We start from the raw sequence: 19,124 nt of genomic DNA, 5'->3' as shown, positions 1-19,124 counted from the left end.
TATTCTTTGACTCTTAGGAATGTAGAAGATGTGTCTGTTTTCAGTAGCAGTATTCAGCACTCTTCCTGTAGTAGTATTCCCATTGAATGGAATATTACTGGTATGGGCCACTGTCAGAGAGAGGATACTGGGCAAGATGGTCTGACCCAGAATGGCCCCTCTTATGTTCGTAAGCCCGCTGAGAGCTAGGGTTTTACTTTTGTCCTCGTGGTGATTGCAGGATCAGGACCTTAATACGTCCACACTGCAATAAATGACCCGCAGCTAGCCCAGGTCAGATGACTCTAGTTCACAGGGATTGGGCTGTGGGGCTAAAAATTGCAGTGTAGACATTCAGGCTCAGGCTTGAGCCAGGCTGAGCCCTGCAAGCCCAAGTCCATGGGTTTGTTATTGTAGTGTAGACGTATTAAGGCCCTGGTACTGTAGCCACTTATGCACATTCTTAACTTTATCCATGTGACTAGTCCCATTGATATGCAAGCGTTTGCAGGATTGGGGCCCAAATTTGTAACCTTATCACTTCCCAACTTTTCGAAGGAGTTGGCTGCTATGACTAGCACCAAGTAGGGTTCTTTCAGGGATCATTTGCATATTCAAATACAGAGCGTACCTTTTGTCCTAATTGGATACCTTGAATTTTGGAGTGAGCTCTAATGTTTTTCCTAGGTATCCTAGAAAGATGCCAACTAATCAAGGGCCTTTTCTAGTTCCTTTGCTTATAGGCCCAGATTCAGCAAAACATTGAAACATGTGCGTAAGTCCATCCTTATATAAGGACTTAAGCACATAAGTGCATTGCTGAATCAGAGCCACCTACTGCAAACTCTTCAGGGCAGAGTCCAGGTCTGCCTGTGTGTTTGTACACGACCTACCCCAAATAGGCCCTGACCCTGATTAGGGATTTTGAGTGCAACTGCAATAAACAACAGCTGGAAGCTTGTGGAAATGACTTTGTTCTGATTTTAGCAAGAGATTTATTAATATACTGTTTAAATGCAATTGATATAAACATTCCCCAATCCTCGATAAATGGATGTTTAAGAGATTCTGACTACCTAATTTTTTTTTTTTTGTTCAAGAATTTTGGCCGGGGTGTGAGGGGAAGATGGTGGGAAGCCCAGAGCATCTGTTCTTTTCAATAATGCAGCTGATTCTCCCAGGGAGATGTTTAAGGAAAATACAAGTACCTTTAAAGAAAACATGTAGCTATACGGGACAGCTGACACTCAGTTGTCCCGTCCTTTCCCGTGACACACTATCACCCTGAGCAGCGTGAAAACCCAGGCCAGGCAGGCCAAACAGAAGGGAAGGATATAACCTATTGACAGTACCACTAGAGTTTATTCAGAACTTCTGCAAGCTTCAGTTTATCTTGTTGAGAAGATCCAGCCACAGGTTCCAGGTTGCAGCTAGACAAAGCTGTTCTCTTGAACCAGCCCATAAAGCCATGTTTTACAACCCCACAGCAGGCCAGGCTCACAAGGGAGATGGCGTCAGTTCAGCTCTTACCCTGCCTCAGAATGAACCTGACCATTGAAATGGCTCAACTTAAGGGAGTTTCGGAATCCCCATGAGGTATTTGCCTGCAGGGGAGTGGGCCTCCAGGCCTTGCTGGTTGCGTATGTTTTGTAGTAAATTTACACAAAGATCCAATAATGATGCAAACAGAGAAGGCCTGACTACTGAACTGGATGAGACAAACGTATCCTTAAGCACAGGGGCCATTCATTTTTGGTGTGAGCGATCAATGACCGGGATAGAAAGCACCCAAGAAGAGTCAGAGCTGCAGCCATTAGCTTTGGAAGCAGAGCCACCAAATGGCTAACCCCATTCCAACACAGTCGAACACAATCACCAGGTGCAAAACACACAGATTTTTAATTAAAACCACAATATCGGAGAACATGGGGAGGTGGGATGCTCAGGTATTGCTTTTGCAGACCTGGGGGAAGCCAGGTGGTGCTTCAGGTAGTGTGATGCATGCACGTGGAACCACTCAGGGAAAGGGACAAAACCCAAACAGGCCATCAGTTGAGATCTGACGGGGATCACAGTAATGACCAAGGAATGGAAGCAGCCTATTGCCAGATTATTGAGGGCAAGTTAAAGGTGGACCAATAGGATTCACACAAACACTAGCTGCTTAAGATTCCAAATCCTTAACAGAACGAGGGTGCAGACTTAGATGGTCCATAAATAAATAATTCCATATTAGCTCCTCCTTATGTCCCCCATCCAGAGTTACAGGCTGGCCCCAGTAAAGGTTGGTGGCATCACTAAAACCTAATGCAATGTAAGGAATGTACCCTTTGGGTGCTCTATTTTGCACTTTTATTGCATCTTTCACCAAGGATCGGAGACAGCTCTGCAGACATTGAGGTCTCGACTTTCATTTAGTTTGAACGGGAAGCCTAATTCCCATTAAAATTAAAGGGAATGTGGTGTCCAAATCTCCTAGACAACTTTGAAAAGCTCAGCCTAAGTCATGCCCAGTCTGCCAGGCAGCTATTATTAGACCTGTTTTACTGCATGGTAGGACTTGCCGAAGGTCATGCAATGAGGCAGTAAGGGCAAGATGAGACCCAGGCCTCCTCGGTCTAGAACACTGTGCTCTGGTCCCTGAACTGCATCCTTTTAACTACAGCACCAGAATATAGAATGCTCAGGGGTCCTGACAGGTTAAAGTCTTCCTAAGTCACTTTTCCAGTGGATTTATTTGTAATTTAACTCTACAGAGATATCCTGTTAATGATTTAGGAGTAAAACAGGGATGGATTTTTCACATTTTATTTAAAATGTAAGTTGATAAAGCCACTACGTAAAAAAACAAAACCAGCAGATTCGGTTCATCTGCAATTGTCCCACGCTGCACTAGCTCAGGCCCAAGCACTGGGATAGAGAGGACAGCTGCAGCGTGGCCAGGGTTTGCCTTTTTAGCCCAAGAAACAGATACTGCACCTGAATTTAAATGCATTTCTCATCCCTTCTTCCCCCAGCAGCAGGGCACAAGCTTTGGAGAAGGAAGAGGCTCATTCCAGGGGATGCAGCCAAAGAGAAAATTGTGAAAAACCCAATTCCATGAGCAAAATAAACTTTTTCCAATCATTTAATAGCAATCAAGGGGCTCAGATGGAAAAGGTTAGGCAGGCTGGCTGCAGATGACAGCATCAGGAGAAAAACTGGTATTGCACTCGCTAAGAAAGCCAAACAAAAAAGTGCCCCTGCTAGCCCTGCTACACACAGTTGGTGCTAACCCCTGCCACACTCCAACCCAATGTTTATTAATACCCCGGGAGTAAACTTGCCCTCTCGAGCTAGGAACTTAAAAAGAATCTTTGTCAGACCCAAGCGAACATGTAAGATTTACCCGCAAATCCATCCCATCCGTTTTCTGCCATTCCTTTTCTAGCACTGCTAATTACCAAAGGCATGTCTAAGCCCCTCATTTAATCAGAGGTGCCCCTAAGTCTAAGCCACTGGAAGTGAGAGTCTAGAACCGTTGTATGAATTAAGCACGCTGAGTAAGCCTTCTAAACAACCTGCCCATCTTGGGAAACACAGAGCATGTCTGGTGCTTTAATGGGGTTTTGGTAAAAATAATTGTACAGTTTGCCCCGGTAGGGTGGCAGCTGTTGCAGGGAATGAGGGAGGTGAAAGACTTTTGTTTCCAGCAGTTAAATAACAGATTTAAAGCCAATATACCTGCCCTATGCTGCATTCCCTACAGTAACGTCTACAGTGTGTGGGGATGTGCTACTGAATGGGAAAAATCCCTTTATTATAGGGCTGTCACTACAACTTCTAATCAAGCAAAAGCAGCCATGATAAATTACAGTGAGGACATTAAGGCTGCCCCCATTCTAGTGGCTGCTAAACACCGCACAGGAAAAGGTGGGTGTAGAGAAGGGGGCCGTGCCCAGCCTCAGCTGAGCCCAAAGTACTAATGGAGAGGGCACGGGTACCTGACGTGGAGTTTGTGCCTGTTAGCTACCGAGGAGAGGAAGTAACTGGCTCAGGCTCTGCTAGAACAGTGTCTTCCTAGAGCCATTCCCACATAAATGCAACCATCTGGTGTCCAAAGCCTTCCCCTGAGCCCATCTCCAGCTCCAAAGCCAGCTCAGCATTCTAGGACCTAGGCTGGCAGGGGTGGGGCTCCCAGCTGGTACCCTGGAGAGGACAAGGTGGTGTGAAAGGAAGACTCAAGGAAGTTTGCCAGGGATAGGGGTTGGAGGAGAAAAAGACAAAATTTTCTTACGCAGGCTAGGGGAGAGAGAGCACCCTGGCTTCATGTGACCCACAGGGATTTCCAACCACTTCTTCTACCCCTTGCAAAACACCCTTTGCAAGCAAAGGCAGCAGCAGAGACACTGGGGCCTCCTGACACCCAGGCACGTTCACACCCCAGAACCTCTTTTTAAGGTTTTCTTCACAGCCATAACAGCGAGAGATGGCTTTTTTTTTTTTTAAATGGAATCGAAGGCCTGGTCTACACACCTTGGGTTCCTCAAACAAGACAGCAAAAGATTCCAGTGAAACTGTAACCGCCCCACCTCCACTACATATCTTCCTCCCCTTCCCAACCCCCTACCTCCAGGGGATAAAGAGCAGAGGTCTTCTTGTAAAGCCCTACTAGACGTATCCCCTACCCAAACCCCATTCAAGCCACCCTCACGCCCAGCTCAGTATACGGCAGCCCTTCGAGCCACGAACAGTGTAAGACTGAACGCACTGGAGGCTAGAAGCCCCGCACTGGTTTTGTCCCTTTCTAGTCAGTGTGGGGAGCACTTGCATGAGCAGCTGCTCTTGGTCACTTCTTTCATGCAAGGTCGCTAAGTGCTTTGTAACTTTCTCTAGTTGTAAATACAAAGGGATGAATGGGCTGTGGGGCTGGAGAGGTGAGGAGGAGGAAGGAAGGAGGAGGAGGAGGAAGAGCGCCGCACTGTCGTCTCCACTGCATCGACTCCTCCCATGGTCTCTAAGATGTGACAGGCTGGATAGGAAGCAGGCTGCCAAACTTAAAGTGCTGGATCACAGGAAACTTCTCCAGGCACTGCAGGAACAGAGAAGGAGAGGTGTAAAACCAGCGTGCTGCAGGCAGGGGATCACCCCCACCAGAAGCAGAGAAAACCAGAGCACATTTCCACTTGAACAAACAACCCAGAGTTAACCCACTTCCAGCCTGAGATTGGGGCTCAGGAACCCATGTGGGCAACAAACACAGGGCAGCTCAGCTCTGAGATCCAGAGGGGCTGCGAAGGAAGAGCTACCTTGATGACTCTCTCCCTCAGTTCATTCCAGAGACACCATAGCCTTGATTCTGAGTGCCCATAATGCCCCTTGTCCTCAGCTGGACTTCGAGAGCTTAGCCCTTCGGACATTCAGGCCCCGAGTGTCAGTGGAAGTAGAGGAGTGCGATTTACCTCAGTAGCCATGTCTCTATCAATACCTTTAAGTTCACCACCTTGCCACAACGAAGATCCAGGGGCAAAGAACACACGGGGAGTTACAGAAATCTACGTGGGGAAGAGATTTGCCACCTCAGCTCTGGGATCGGCAGTTCTGGCCTCTTGGATTCAAATGTTTTGCAGAAATGAGTTTCCCACGTTAATTATACATTGTCCAAAACCATATTTCCTTTTTTTTGCTTTTAGATCCGTTGCCTTTCAACTGCACAGGCTGCACCCTTATTTTGAGAGACAGACGTATCGACTGACCTTCTCCATCCAATTCATTATTTTATATACCTCTGTTGTGTTCTCTTCTTATCAGTCCCCTAACCACCCAAGTCTTTTCACTCTGTTCTCCCAGAGTGGGCTCTCCATGCCCCTAATCATTTTAGACACCTCATCTTTGGGCCCTCTGGATAAGGTTTCAGTCGCACTGGGCACCATCTGGAACTGTATTTTCTAGCATATGACCTTTTCTGTTAACACTGATGTAACTCAGGCCACTTGCTAATGGGACGGCCATGGGAAGGAGATGCTGCTCCTCTGAGACCCAGCTGTATAGTACCAACTCCCCCAATGAACATGCAGGGACAGGACATAAAGGAGTGTGCTTGCTCCTTCCTGCTGTTCCTGAAAGAGAAGGAGGAGCAGAGAAGAACTCCCACAAAGCCAACACAAGCATCTGTCAGGGTCCCATGTTTGCAGTTGCACAAGCAGGGACGGTGGCTCCAACGCAGAGCATACAACCAACCCGTGCACCTCGCAAGAGGCGTTTTCCAAGGGAACAGGCTGTGGTCAGGCCAAACCCAAGTGAAGGCAGGAGGAGAGAGAGAGTCCGAGGAATGAAAGAAGAACACCTGGAAGGGAAAAGGGTGTGCAAAGCAAACTAACTGTGAGGTAGGGCTCTCCAGCCAGGCATCACACCTCAGGCCACACAACTGCTTCCTGCGAGCTTGGGAATGAGACAGATGCACAGCCACAATGGGAGCGGAGGAACGTGACCTGCTTCCACACACCTGAAGAGAACAGAAGGAAAGCCAGTGGGTTTAATCCAAAGCAGGGTGCATGGCCGAGAGTGGGAGCGGGTGAATCTGTGCGCTACTAAAAAAAAAGGATTCATTTTGGATACTTTGCCATGGGCAAGGCCAAGTGTCAAGAGGAACGAGCTGGATCAAAGGAAAGGCCTTTGTAGCAGTCTCTCAGCACCTGGCCTTTCCTATGGAGGGGTATGAAGTGGATCCTTGTCACGGCCCAGAGGGGCATGCAAGACTCACATTTGCGTGAGCATCCGTCTCTACAGTGCATGGCAACAACAGCTGCTGAAGGAGCAATCGTGCTCTGAACTGGGACAGAGAGCGGGGCTGGAGGGCATTCTCCTCTGCTAGGGCACAAGGATCTGGTGCCAACAGAAATGGGCAGCACCATTTAGATTCTAAAATGGCCATTCCCTGCAGAGAGGGAGTAGAATAAATGGAAAAGATTTTCAAACAGGACAAAGAGGGGTATCCGCTCCAGCACAGGGAACCCAGGCTTGCGAAGGGCTCACTCCATTACGGCACAGTGGGATGTGTCACCATCATATCCTGGGGAGTTCTACAGTTTACAGGGCAGCAGGACTACACCCAGCTCCCTCCGCCCCAGCGAATAGGTCCCTCAATTGCCTCACACCAACACCCGCTGCCAACAAGTGAGGACAATGCTCATGGGGTGAATGTGAACCAGACTGCATGCCAGGTGAGCACCCAATGCAGCAGGCACCCAGCGCACTACAGACCACAGACAGACCAGGAAGCAGCAGAAAGGAGCGCCCACAGAGAGAGAAGGAGCAATCCGCCTGCAGCACTGGAACCGAGCACTTCACTCTGCAGTGGCAGCTGCTGCTGGTGCTATTTTTAGTTGGGATCTTGTCTTGGCAGCAGGGCCTGGGGACCCTGCCTGTGTGGGTTAAGCTGGTCATTCTATGATCTTCTCCAGCCTGGTTACCCAGTGGAAGCCATTTGCACTGGCATTCAGACAGGGCAGGGAAACAACCAATACACCATGTCAACACCTCCCTGAAGCTACTAACTTGCTCTCCAGAATGTTAGGGCCTGTCTGTGTCAGTGAAGATACTACCTACACTGACGGGAGGAGTTCTCCCCTTGGCAAGGTAACTCCACCTCCCGGAAAGGCAACAGCTGGATTGATGGGAGAATTCTCCCATCGACTAGCCCTGTCTACACTAGGGAGTGGGTCTGCTTTTCACACCCCTGAGCTATGTAGTTATACCGACCTAATTTCCTCGTGTAGACCAGGCTGTAGATTCCAAAGAGCCAGCTCTCACTATTATGGCTGTGAATAAAACCTTAAAAAGAGTGAGCAGAGTAAGGCCTGGTCTACAAGGTTGCCTTAAATAAGTCATGCACAGGTGGGGAAAATCCACACTCCTGAGCAACGTAGTTAAGGCGACCTAACCCTGAGCATACAGGGCTAGTCGACAGAAGAATTCTTCTAGTTGCTGCCTCTCGGGAAGGTGGATTACCTATCCCAACGAGAGAAGCCCTACTGTCTGCATAGGTAGTATCTTCACTGACGCGCTACAGCAGAGCAGCTCCAGTGTTTAGGTGTAGAATTGCCCTTAGAAGAACACTACCACATCCCCCCTGCTCCCCAGTCTGCATACAGGGAGCTCCGAGCAAATTCCTAGCTTGGGTTCCCCCTGCAGGTGATCCTCTCTCCACCAGGAGTTCAATGGAAGAGATTTATGCCATGGCACCAGTCGTTCTCTGGTCAGTTAGAAGAGGGAGCTTTACTCTCTCCTCTCAGCACCAGTAGGCATCTGTCTCCTGAAGTCTTGTTCAATGGAGAACTGAGTGTGGGAAACTGGTCAGAGGCAGGAGGGTATTTTTACGCATTAAAAATAAAAAAATAAAACACAGTCTCACCGACCCTTTAGTGTAGGCTCTGACTACCTTTAAAAGGAGGAAGCCATGACGATCTGAGCACTGGTTGCACGGGGCTTAGGCCTTGTTGCATTGGATGGGTATTCCACTTGGGCTCTAAGTAAAGGTGCACTGAAAGCAATCATTGGGTGGAAGGCCCTGAGGATGAACGTTTGTCTGAAACATTCGACAAGCAGCAGTCACACCAACTGACTGCAATACCCGAGACACGATCTTTAGCTCAGGTGAGGCTGAGCTGATGCAGTTGGACGTTGTTTCTTTCCAGCGTGGATGGGAAGTCACGAGTTCTGCAGCCTGTCTTAACTCCCTTGCACTCCGCAGTGCCTTGTGTTTGGAAGTTTCCCAGAAGAGCCTATTCCCAGCAATGAAGCTAAGCACTCCGGAATAGGTCCTTCGGGAATCCCAGAATGGGCTGGTGACAGCAGACACGTCACGTGAACGCTCCAAACAGTGCTGGCAGAAGCAGCGCTCCTGTGACGATGTGCTGAACCATAAGGATAAGCAAGAGAACCAGCCACTCCATGCACTCGTTGTCCCAGCCATACTTCCCTGGCACATCACAGGCACAGCCATCTCAGGCCTTGTCTACGCTGGAGGATTGGGATGACGAGTCAGGAATGCTGCTCACCACATTGCAGCAGAACCGGAACAATCCCATCATGTGGGAATGTAAATCCAGACTCCTTTTCCAGAGGTTCATCTAGATCTTCTGAAACTTCCTCAGAGAGCCCCAGTTCTCCCTGCCCTTCTGCCTAGGGGGCAAACACTTCTGCTGCAGTCACTTCTTTTAAAGCAGTCTTGATTTTGTATTTAAGAGAGAGGCAGGAGTCAGTACCTGCGAGGGGGCCTGGCACTGTGACAACACACCCTTCCGTGGGCGAGTGGGCCTTTGTCTCCACTAACCGAGCTGAAGGATCCATTGCTGGCATGCCGGAAACCAGCAAGCACTTGCATGGCTCCTTGGGAGAAGGAGGACAGCTCACCCTCCCCCAGTGCGGAGCACAGACGGGGTTTACAGCCAGAGGCAGGCAGCTGTCATGGTGCTGTCGTCATCGGGGAAGCAGTGGGATTTCTGAGAAGGCCCCCAGGCCTGTGGAATTCCAGCAAGGGCCAGAGGTCAGGCTGCTTCCAGCAGAATTCAACTTCTTCACAATGCACAGAAACCAAAACAAGTTGGAAAGGTTCTGAGACCGGAGGTGGGATGCGGCAGGGCTGAATACCTGCTGGGGAAATAGTAACCCTGGAGGAAGCCCCTGCAAATGCTGAGAGGAGCCTTCAGGGAAGCAGAGCTGGAAAGCTGTGAGAACATGTAGGCGAAGCTGACCCAGAGGAAGGAGAGAGCAAACTGAAGCCTTAAGACCCTGGTGGGTGGAGCTGAGGTGGCTTCTAGTATCTCCACTGCCCCCAGAGGTTCTACAGGAGATGTGCTGCTGTAGAACTTGGCTGGTTTGGGTTCCTGCTGAACAGATTCCACCACTAAAGCAAAGCATGGGTATTTAGTCCACTACATGCTACTTCTGGCACAGCACCTGGGCCTCAAACATGTGCAGGGTAAACTGAGGAGCTCCATAAGAGGCAGGGACTCCTCCTCCAGCCAGCCTGCCGGAAAGTGAGGCCAGCGGTTCAGCAAAGAGATCTCTCCTCCTCCAGCAGAAGCAGGATTAGTGTCTCTCCTGCAGCCTTTGCAGATGGGATTGGGACTAGACTAGTCCTGATGGAAAGTATTCCCCATTTGACTGCAGCTGAGAGGGAAAGGACAGGAAATTCAGAGTAGGCTCAGGAGAACACACCACAGCTGCTGCTTTAGCCATGCTCCATTCTCTGTCCTTTGATGGAAAAGAGGATAAGAAAAGTCCCTCTCACTGCCAGCCAAAAACTTCATCCATTTAAAAAAGGCAGAAGATACTTTGTTTGCAACCCACTGCCCATCCACAGGCCTTGTACACAGAATCCTTGGATCCAGAGAACATATCCCACTCGCAAGGGAATCATTCCTATTTTAGGTTTGCTGCATTCAAGAGTCAGAGAGGTGCAAAGATGAGAAAGACGCAACCAGTTTGCCTTCTAAACGATCCAGATCTTATTCTTGACAGTTGCCCCATATTGTTATGTGGCATCAAATAGTTTTGAGTGGATGGACTTCCATCTTCTCCAGGACAACTGGTAAAGAATGACCCCTTCCCCTTCTTTCTTGCTGGCTCCACTTGCCTGTTAGGATGATGTGGCAGCACTTCAGTGTTTGGATGACATTGGATGCTTCTCACCATCAATCACAGCAGACATATACCTGAGAAGCCATTAAATAGCTGGAACATTGCTGGCTTGGTGCCTCCATACTGAAGATTGAGTTAATGTAATCTAATCAACAGCAAGAAGCCATGGGGGAAGAAAAAGTCAGTGGCCTTGCTCAGATCTTAGCCAGCCTGAGAGAGCAGTGAGAAAGAGTGAGCATTCACAAGTGAGAAAGAACAAGAATGCAAATCCCCCCCAGCTCTGTCAACAGCAGCTGCCTGCCTGGGGGATGAACGAAGATTCAAGCCAGCAATTAGGAGCTCCCTTTACCTAAGTATTGTCTGCTACCATTAGCAGCATGGAGAGAGGGAGAGAGAGACAGAGAGACAGAGAGGTAGAGATGGCAGAAGGAAGGGTTGGCAAATGCAGTACTGCTGGGAGGAAATATAAACTTGCTTCAGGGACCAGTAAGGGCTAAGATTTTCAAGAGTGATTTTAGGTGCCCAACTTGAGACATCTTGAGGGGGCTTGATTTTCAAAGGGTGGAGGCTCACTGCTATCTCAAGGTGCCTCCAGTTGGACACCCAAACTAAAAAAATTACTCATCACTTTTGGAAGTTCTTGGCTAAAATTTGCTCAGCCATACTAAAAAAAACTAAAAATAAAAAAACCAAAAACACCCACACCATTATGGCTAAAAGCAATGCCCGGCATCATCTGCTATGCTCCTGTCTGATCTCACAAACGGAGCAGGAACTGCTGGAATCAGTAGTTGAATGGGAGACGTCCAAAGTAGCTAGCAGGAAACGGTGCTGGTGAGTTTGTATCCACACCAAGTGAAGGGCCCATCGTGGCATTCAGAGCGCCCTGTGTGGTGCGAGGGCCCAAGCTTTTGGAGAAGATGAGATCCTAGCCACTTGTGGTTACTGGGGAGCCAACAGCACTTTTTAACAGGAGCATTAACCCTATTGTCCTTGTCAAAAGGTTCATCCTGTCAAAATAAGTCCTGCAAATTTCAACTGTACTCTGCATTTTTCCACTTCTTTCCTAAACTACTGTATCATGATATCGCACACAGTTTAAAAGCTTCTGCATTTCTCCCCAGAGGTGGATGCATCTCTCTAGGCATTTCAAGAGCACCCATTAGCATTGTATCCAGGTGCCTATGCGTAGTTTGCATTTCAGTCAGTAACTGTAGGAAGGAAGGAAGGAAGGCGCTACACAGATGTATGATTTAGTATTAACAACGTTGGTGTCTTGGTCACGGCCCCCAAAGGATGTCAGGGATGGGGATACATTTAGCACACACCCCTTGAAATGGCCAGACACCATGACCACTTCCCAGTCTCAAAAAGTGCTTCACAGACACAGACAGTTCCTTGGCAGTCCTGCGAAACCAAGAGGTGAAGAGATTTGCTGTAGCCCAGAGGAGGAGTCTGTGTCAGAGGCAGGATTGGACGCAGGCGTTCCAGGCTTACTGAGTCCTGCACTCAGAGCACTAGCCTGGAATAGTAGTACTGGAACAGCAGTTTGCATATATTTATGATAGGAAAATAGCCCAAAGGCAAGGGCCCGGTCAGGGGTAAGCAGCAAGCAGGTCACTCTCACACCTTGGTAGGTTGGAGAACCCCGGTGTGCTTTAATAGTCCTCTTGGAGCCAAATCCTCTGCTATGGTAACCACAGGCTCGGATGGGTCACCCCAGAGAATTTGGCCTCGGGTTTCTTACAGGGCAGAGGCCCCAGCCCCGGGAGCAGGACTGGCACTTGCTGTAGCTCTGGTTTAGACACAGGAGGCAGCACAAAGCCGCTGAGCTGAAGGAGCCAGAGAAGCAGGGGAGCGGTGGGGGGGGGGCATTACCCCACTGCCTGGCGATCCCAGCTCTTCAGAGGAAAGCTGAGCTGCAGTCGGAAGGAGCCAGCACAGTCCCTGGGAGTGACGCCTCACAGATTAGAGAGGTATGTGGGCTGGAACCTAAACACAGGATGTGAAGCTCAGAGGAAGGGAAGGGGGAGGGGAGAAGGGAAGGGGGAGAGTGGAGGAGGATAGGCACAGTTAACCCTTTCATGCACTCGCACTGAGTGGTGCTGCTTAGTCAAGACTCTGCCTTATCTCCTGGTGATAGGGGCATGGCCTGCCTTGGACCTGAGAGCACTGAGGAGGATATTAACCCCTTCAAAACCTACACCTGGGGAGCGATGGTGCCTCCAGTGCCAGGCAGCTACACTGTACAGAGTGCCACACAGGAAGGGAAGGGCACTAGCTCATGGCATTCCGCGGTCTTCTAACCCTGCACAGGCCCATGACCAGAACCCTGCCGCTGAGCCATGCCAATATGCTTCCCCAGCAGCAGAACAGTTCCTTCGGCCTACAGTTCCCCCGTCCTTCCCCCGGAGGCGCAATATAGATGGAAGTGCCTGTCCAGCTTCCTTAAGTGCCGCAAGAGGTGTACATGTAGGTGGGGGGAAGGAGAGAGATGTTACAGCCACAGCTGCCCAATCCCCCAGGTCAAGGTTTACAGAGCAAGTCTCATGGGCTGACCGCACAGTGGAGCAACAGGGCTGAGGGGAAGGCAGGCTGCGGCTGTGGCCTTGTCTACACACCAAACCTGCACTGATTTAACTGATTTGGTGTCTGACAATGTGGGCAAGCTGCAATCAAGAGCAGACACTCAGATTGGTTCAGGAGTCCCCACACGGGGGGTGGGCAACTGATCTAGTTCAGTTTGGGCAATTCCAGTGTATGGATCAGCAGTACATTTGCTTCAAGCAACAGCTCTTAATCTGGACACCTAGAATTAGCACGAGAGAAAAAGAGAGAGATGAACAAAGGCAAACATCATCTAAAGACTGAGGTGAGTGTGTTAGCTTTGGGGGAAGCTCAGAGGTACTCCAGGCCCCAGCCTCTCAGAAGAGATGTTATATGTATCAGTGTACAGTATGTATGGGAGGAGCTTGCCACAGGCTCTAGATCCAGACTCTCCCACCAGGGGGTGCTATGGGAAGCAGCGTAGGAGGGTGGTGCTGTACGCAAGCCTTAGCCTCTTGGAGCAAAAAGTCAGTGGATGATTGCTGGCTCTGTAGGAGCTCTGAGGTGCCCTGCACCCAGCTTGAAGGAGGTGCTGTGTAGGAAGTGATGCACTAGCAGAAGAGCTAATCTGAAAGGTTGCTGTGACCTGCAAGGCAGGAGTTGCATGCCGGATCAGGTGAGACCACACTCATCTCTCCTTCCCCTTCACTCACCTCTGCCTTGTACATGCGGACGAGACCTTGGTTCACTTTGGACCAGGAAGGTACAGCGCTGATGTTCCACAGCTGGTTGGAGTGTTCAGCGAAAGGGCCAGTCTTCATCTAAAACACAGAGGAAGAGAGCTAAGGGAGCCGAGCCAACAGGGAAGTTTGTGCACCAGCCCAGTGACTCACAGTCACACTCACTTCAACAAACATTCCTGCTGGGCTGTGTGACCCAAGCACCATCCATGTCACCGCGCCCTCCCCTCCTTCCTTCCACATGCCCTCCTGCAGCAGCACTACCACCCAAGGAGGGGGGTATCCCAGCCCCCCACACCCTGAAAGTGTTAAGCATTTTCTGCCCCACATTCTAGTCTAATCACATTTTTTCCTTCTCCTTGTATGAATTCATTAAAGAACAAACAGTCCAGCTCAGCGCTGCTCCCATTCTACCCAGAAACCTCCCCATGCAACACTGCTGCTGGGCTTTCCAAGAAAATGACTCATTCTCCATTCAGATCAACAACCAGCAGCAGCCACCACCACCGCCAACCGTGAATACAGAGGGCAATGCAGGTTGGCAGCAGCTCTTGCGCTCGGATCCAAACCCTGCACCTGCCATGAGCAGAGATGGGCTACAGGGGGTCTAGCAGTTCTTTAAAGTTCCTGCATTTCACGTTGCTGGTGAAGCCGCAAGGCTCCACCTTACAGTAGACGCAGCAAACGGGCAATGGATTTAATTTATTTTTTTTAACTATAGTGTTGAATCACTGATGCTAGCTTCTTTCCAGAAATAGATTTTGGGGGGTGGGGTTAGGGGGGAGCTAAACTCAGGGACAGCTGCCTCTAGATTATCCTATTGTTTGCCACTCTCCACCAACTAAACAGACCCTTAGGGAGAAAAAAAATCATGCAGCCAATCTGACTGAGCGAAATTCTCATGACTTCATAAACCACAAGGCCAAAGCTCAGGCTAAAAAGGATCATGGGGAAATAAGAGTCTTTTTGACTATCATGATAGGAGCACCCTGGGTCTTCAGTAACTAACCTCCCCCCCCCCCCCCCCCGCCAGCGGGGAAAAGTGTTTATGCTTTTGAAGCTGCCTGCTGTAAAAAAGCTGATCAATCCATTTGTGAGAAACTGCTGCCCTTCTGCAGAGGCAAAGTGGCAGCAATTTACAAGGAAGAAGAGGAAGAAAAAAAAAAATCACTACGAGGACAACATTTAGACTCCATTGACCTCAGGGCTGAAGCATTGTGGGTAACGGTTCTGTAGTTCTGTCTGCTCTGAACAGCTGCGATGAGAACACAGATGAATTTCTGCTTCCTCTTTGCAGTTCTTCTGAGCTGGGGAATGACTGATGAGCCACTAAACCGTTCCTGCTCCCCTTCGTTTTCTGTGTGCGCGCACATGTTTTCCTTGCAGATACAAGATGAAACACACACAAAATTAAATGGAGCTGGTGCGTTATTAAGCACAAAGATTTGGCATCCCATCATGACCAGTGGGTGACTGAGAAGATGGTGCACGTCAGGGGGTTATACTGACGAGGTTTGGCACAGTCCAGCTGACATGCCCCAAGTCTCATGTGCTCGGGATGCACTGCAAGGCAGTTTTTAAAAGCCTCTCTCCCTTTATGGAAGATTCTGCTGCATGCATTTCAGCCACAAGCTTCATTCTGTTCTCCAGTCCCTCCTTCGTTCAGATTGGCACAGCCCTGATCAACCCCTTTGGCTTTGCTCCTGGCCAGAAAGAGTTAAGGCAGATGGGAAGCTCTGAAAAAGCCGGTTACGATGGCCAGACCCACGTTCAAGCCATACAGGATTTGGGCGCCTGGAGCACCTGACGCATCTGTGACCGCGGCCTTCCTAACCCGTGTCCGCTCCAGCAGAAGACTTTGCTATTGTTTCGAACTGGGGAGGGAGGGCAGAGAAGGAGAAAAAAAAATTAGCTCATTTTTGCCACAAAGGGAGAAGAGAGAGAAAACGAGCGAGCTGGAGAGAGCGAGAGAGACAGCAAGAGCGCTGCAGTCCCGCAGTGACCCCAGGGGAATGTAGTGAGTCAGAGCAGCCATATTGAGCAGGAAATTACTCACAGACGCTGCGTTCCTGCCTCTCTGTTCCCAAGAGAATCAGCCTTTTGTAAATGGTTCCTCTGTCAGTAACTGGAGGGGGAGGGGGGGACGGCTCTGTGCAGTGCCTTCCTGTCAGTTCCTTCCCTTCCAGCTGAAACCTGAGCCCTCCCTTCCCAAACCTCCAAATTTAGAAGCCAGATTGAAACTGAAATTCTTCATTGCCTGCCCTTGGCTCTTAAAGGAACACAGCCCTGTTTTGTTCAGGCTTCAGCCCTCTGCACAGTTCAGCACACACACAATGCTTGTGCTTTTCCCCTGTATATACACACCGCAGTCCCACAGATTATACTGGAGATCTAACAAGGGACCAGCTTTATCTTTGTCTCTTGCAGAGGGCTCTGCATACTGTAGGCACCAGATAACTAACAGCATCGGAGAGACAAGGTGGGTGAGGTAATCTCTTTTATTGGACCAACTTCTGTTGGTGAGAGAGACAAGCTTTGGAGCCACACACAGCTCTTCTTCAGATCTGTGTGGCTCCAAAGCTTGTCTCTCTCACCAACAGAAACTGGTCCAATAAAAGAGATTACCTCCCCCCCACCCCTTGCCTCTAATATCCTGGGACTGACACAACTACAACTACACTGCATACAACACCATTCAAAGCACCCAGAGATATCACAGCTCACCAGTGATGGGGGGGGGAATTATGCAACAGCAGATTATTTCTTCTGAAGGGTTTTTTGGTTGAGGAGAGGTGGGGGTGATGTTCTGATACTTGCTTTTTGCCATTCTCTTTTTAAACACTGCTGTTTGAACATGGAAGTTAAAACCAGAGAACGAGCCAGTCCTACAGGCCTGATTCAGTAGTAGTGATACAACGTTGCTGTGGCACATTTCACCCACTGTTACATACATGAATAAAGCCTCACATTTTCCCACCCAGCACATCAGTGTTAATTCCATTTTACAGACAGGAAAACTGAGGCACAGATTTGTTCAGTTCATACTCTTTACATTGCAGCGGCACTTAGAGTTCCCTTGTCCTAGGCACTGTAGGAACACATACAAAGAAACAGACCCTGCGCAGAAGATCCTGCAATCATTTTAAATTACTTGCCCTCGGTCACAGAGCTGGAGGGAGTGGGGGGAAGGAAATCCAGGATTCCTGACTCTTGGTCCCCTGCTCTAACCACTACACAACACTCTACTTCCCTTTACACACAGGGAACTCTTATGTAGGGACCAAAGCCATTTAGGAACCATCTTTAAAAGTCATCCTATAATTAGTTAACTTATGTAACATTTGCTGCAATACTCATATAGATTACAGGGAGCATTAAAGAAGAGTTTTAGTGGATTCAGATCAGACATTGTGTTACTGTTACTTTAACAGTTTGAGGTTTAATACACACACAAAAACAATGTAATCCAGTATCTATATTACTGAAACATCACATACAGGTAAAGGAATAAAGAACTCAAAGAAAATACTGTATTTAAAAAAAAAAAAAACCACCACTGTAGTTGCTGTTTTTTGAATGGTTCAAAAGCAAGGAATGATCCGATACCTATAAAATGCACTCAGTCTAGGCTATATGTGTATGTAATGTTATGAAGGGAAAGCAGGCTTTCAATCAAGGGGATTAGAAGAAAAAAAAAAAGCATTAAAGTAAGTTTTAAAACCTTTTTCCCTGTTATTTTGCCCTGATATTTGTTGTTTGTTCATCTTGTTGATTTAATGGACAGAAAGCTGGTATTAAAAGCTGCTATAGCTCCACCTAGTGGCAGTAGCAACCTTTCTCCATGAAACGAAACAATTACATTTCAAAAGATAAATCTGTTTGAAACACTATTTATGATAAAAGATGGTTAAAAATATCCCATGTTTTATAATTCAGCTTGTCCCAAGTCTTTATCTGCTCACCCAACAAGAACCCAGAGCAGCTTTATGTACCACTAGGTGGCGCTATAGCAGCTAGACATGGTACTTTTAAAAATCCAGATTCCACCAGCTCCAATGAAATTTGTGGGACAAATATTTCTTTATTTAACAAGAGCCAGAAAAAGCTAATTTTTGCAAGGGAAAAAAAAATGACTGAAGAAGTTTTAAAAATCCACTTCAACCTATCAAATGTCATCTGCATTTTGCTTATAGTTTTTTATACCCGTGCACAGAAATGCGTATTTGTAATATATCCTCAATACAGGAACAAGTTACACATCCCAAAATTAAAATAAATCTTATGTTGGGCCAACTTCTGCTGGAGAAAGACAAACTTTTAAGGTTACACAGAGCTCTTGAGGACCTGAAGACGACCTCTGTATGAGCTCAAAAGCTTGTCTCTTTCACCAACAGAAGTTGGTCCAATAAAAGATATTACCTCACTCACCTTGTCTCTCTAATATTCTAGGACCAACACAGCTACAACAACACTGTAAACAATAAATCTTACAGCATCTTGGCTTCAGCTTTCACTGAGCAGGAAGCACAAATAGATCCACCCCAGACACACAATTTTTTTTTCCTTTGGCATTATATAGTCACATGTTCTCAATGATATTTGGTTTCCATTAGGTTAATTTTTAAACTGCAAATCAAGGGTTAAATCCCAAGAGATGCTAAGCACCAGCAGCATCTCCTGGAATCAGTGGGAGTTCCAAGGGCCCAGCACCTCTCGGGATTTGGTTCAAAGGGAGCTATATGCCACTTTTAAGAATTCACTATACTGTTGATTATAGTGGGGTGGGTTCATATCATGCGAACCTGCCTGTTTGATCACTAATTTAGCAAGAGGAGATAGAGAAAAAGGGGGCACAGAGGCATAGAACAGCAAGAAAAGAGTGGCACTGCATGCATAAAAATTGTGTCAGCCTCTATTTCTAGCAGGTTACCAGAAAAGCGATTGCTAACAGGAGTAGAGTGCACAGTCTTTGCTCTCCCCACAGAGACTTCATGGGAATGAGCACCGTATACATGTCCAGCCTAGACTATTTGCAGTATTGTAGTCATGTTGGTTCCAGGATATTAGAGAAACAAAGTAGGTGAGGTAATATCTTTTATTGGACCAACTTCTGTTGGTGGAACATACAAGCTTTCAAGCTTCATAGAGCTCTCCTGCAGGTCCTTACTCCTGGGGGAATTCTGCGCCACTGCACGTGTGCAGAATTCATGTCCCCTGCAGATTTCTTTGCTTCCC

General features: G+C 48.2%; 1 protein-coding gene across 1 annotated transcript in view; it reads right to left on the bottom strand.

Moving 5' to 3' along the window:
• Positions 1 to 4,452: 4,452 nt before the first annotated feature.
• Positions 4,453 to 19,124, bottom strand: part of PTPA (protein phosphatase 2 phosphatase activator) — a 38,567-nt gene continuing 23,895 nt past the window's right edge. The window contains exons 9-10 of the mRNA XM_024193005.1: positions 13,863 to 13,970; positions 4,453 to 5,050 (exon numbers count right to left, since the gene is read on the bottom strand). Of these exons, the coding sequence (XP_024048773.1) occupies positions 4,976 to 5,050; positions 13,863 to 13,970 (183 nt within the window). The 3' untranslated portion in view covers positions 4,453 to 4,975. The remainder of the gene's footprint in view (positions 5,051 to 13,862; positions 13,971 to 19,124) is intronic.

The sequence above is a fragment of the Terrapene carolina genome, unplaced genomic scaffold, assembly GCF_002925995.2.
Source record: "Terrapene carolina triunguis isolate 2854851 unplaced genomic scaffold, T_m_triunguis-2.0 Scaffold238, whole genome shotgun sequence".
NCBI classification, from domain to species: Eukaryota; Metazoa; Chordata; order Testudines; family Emydidae; genus Terrapene; species Terrapene triunguis.
This window is presented reverse-complemented; position numbering and strand designations above follow the sequence as displayed.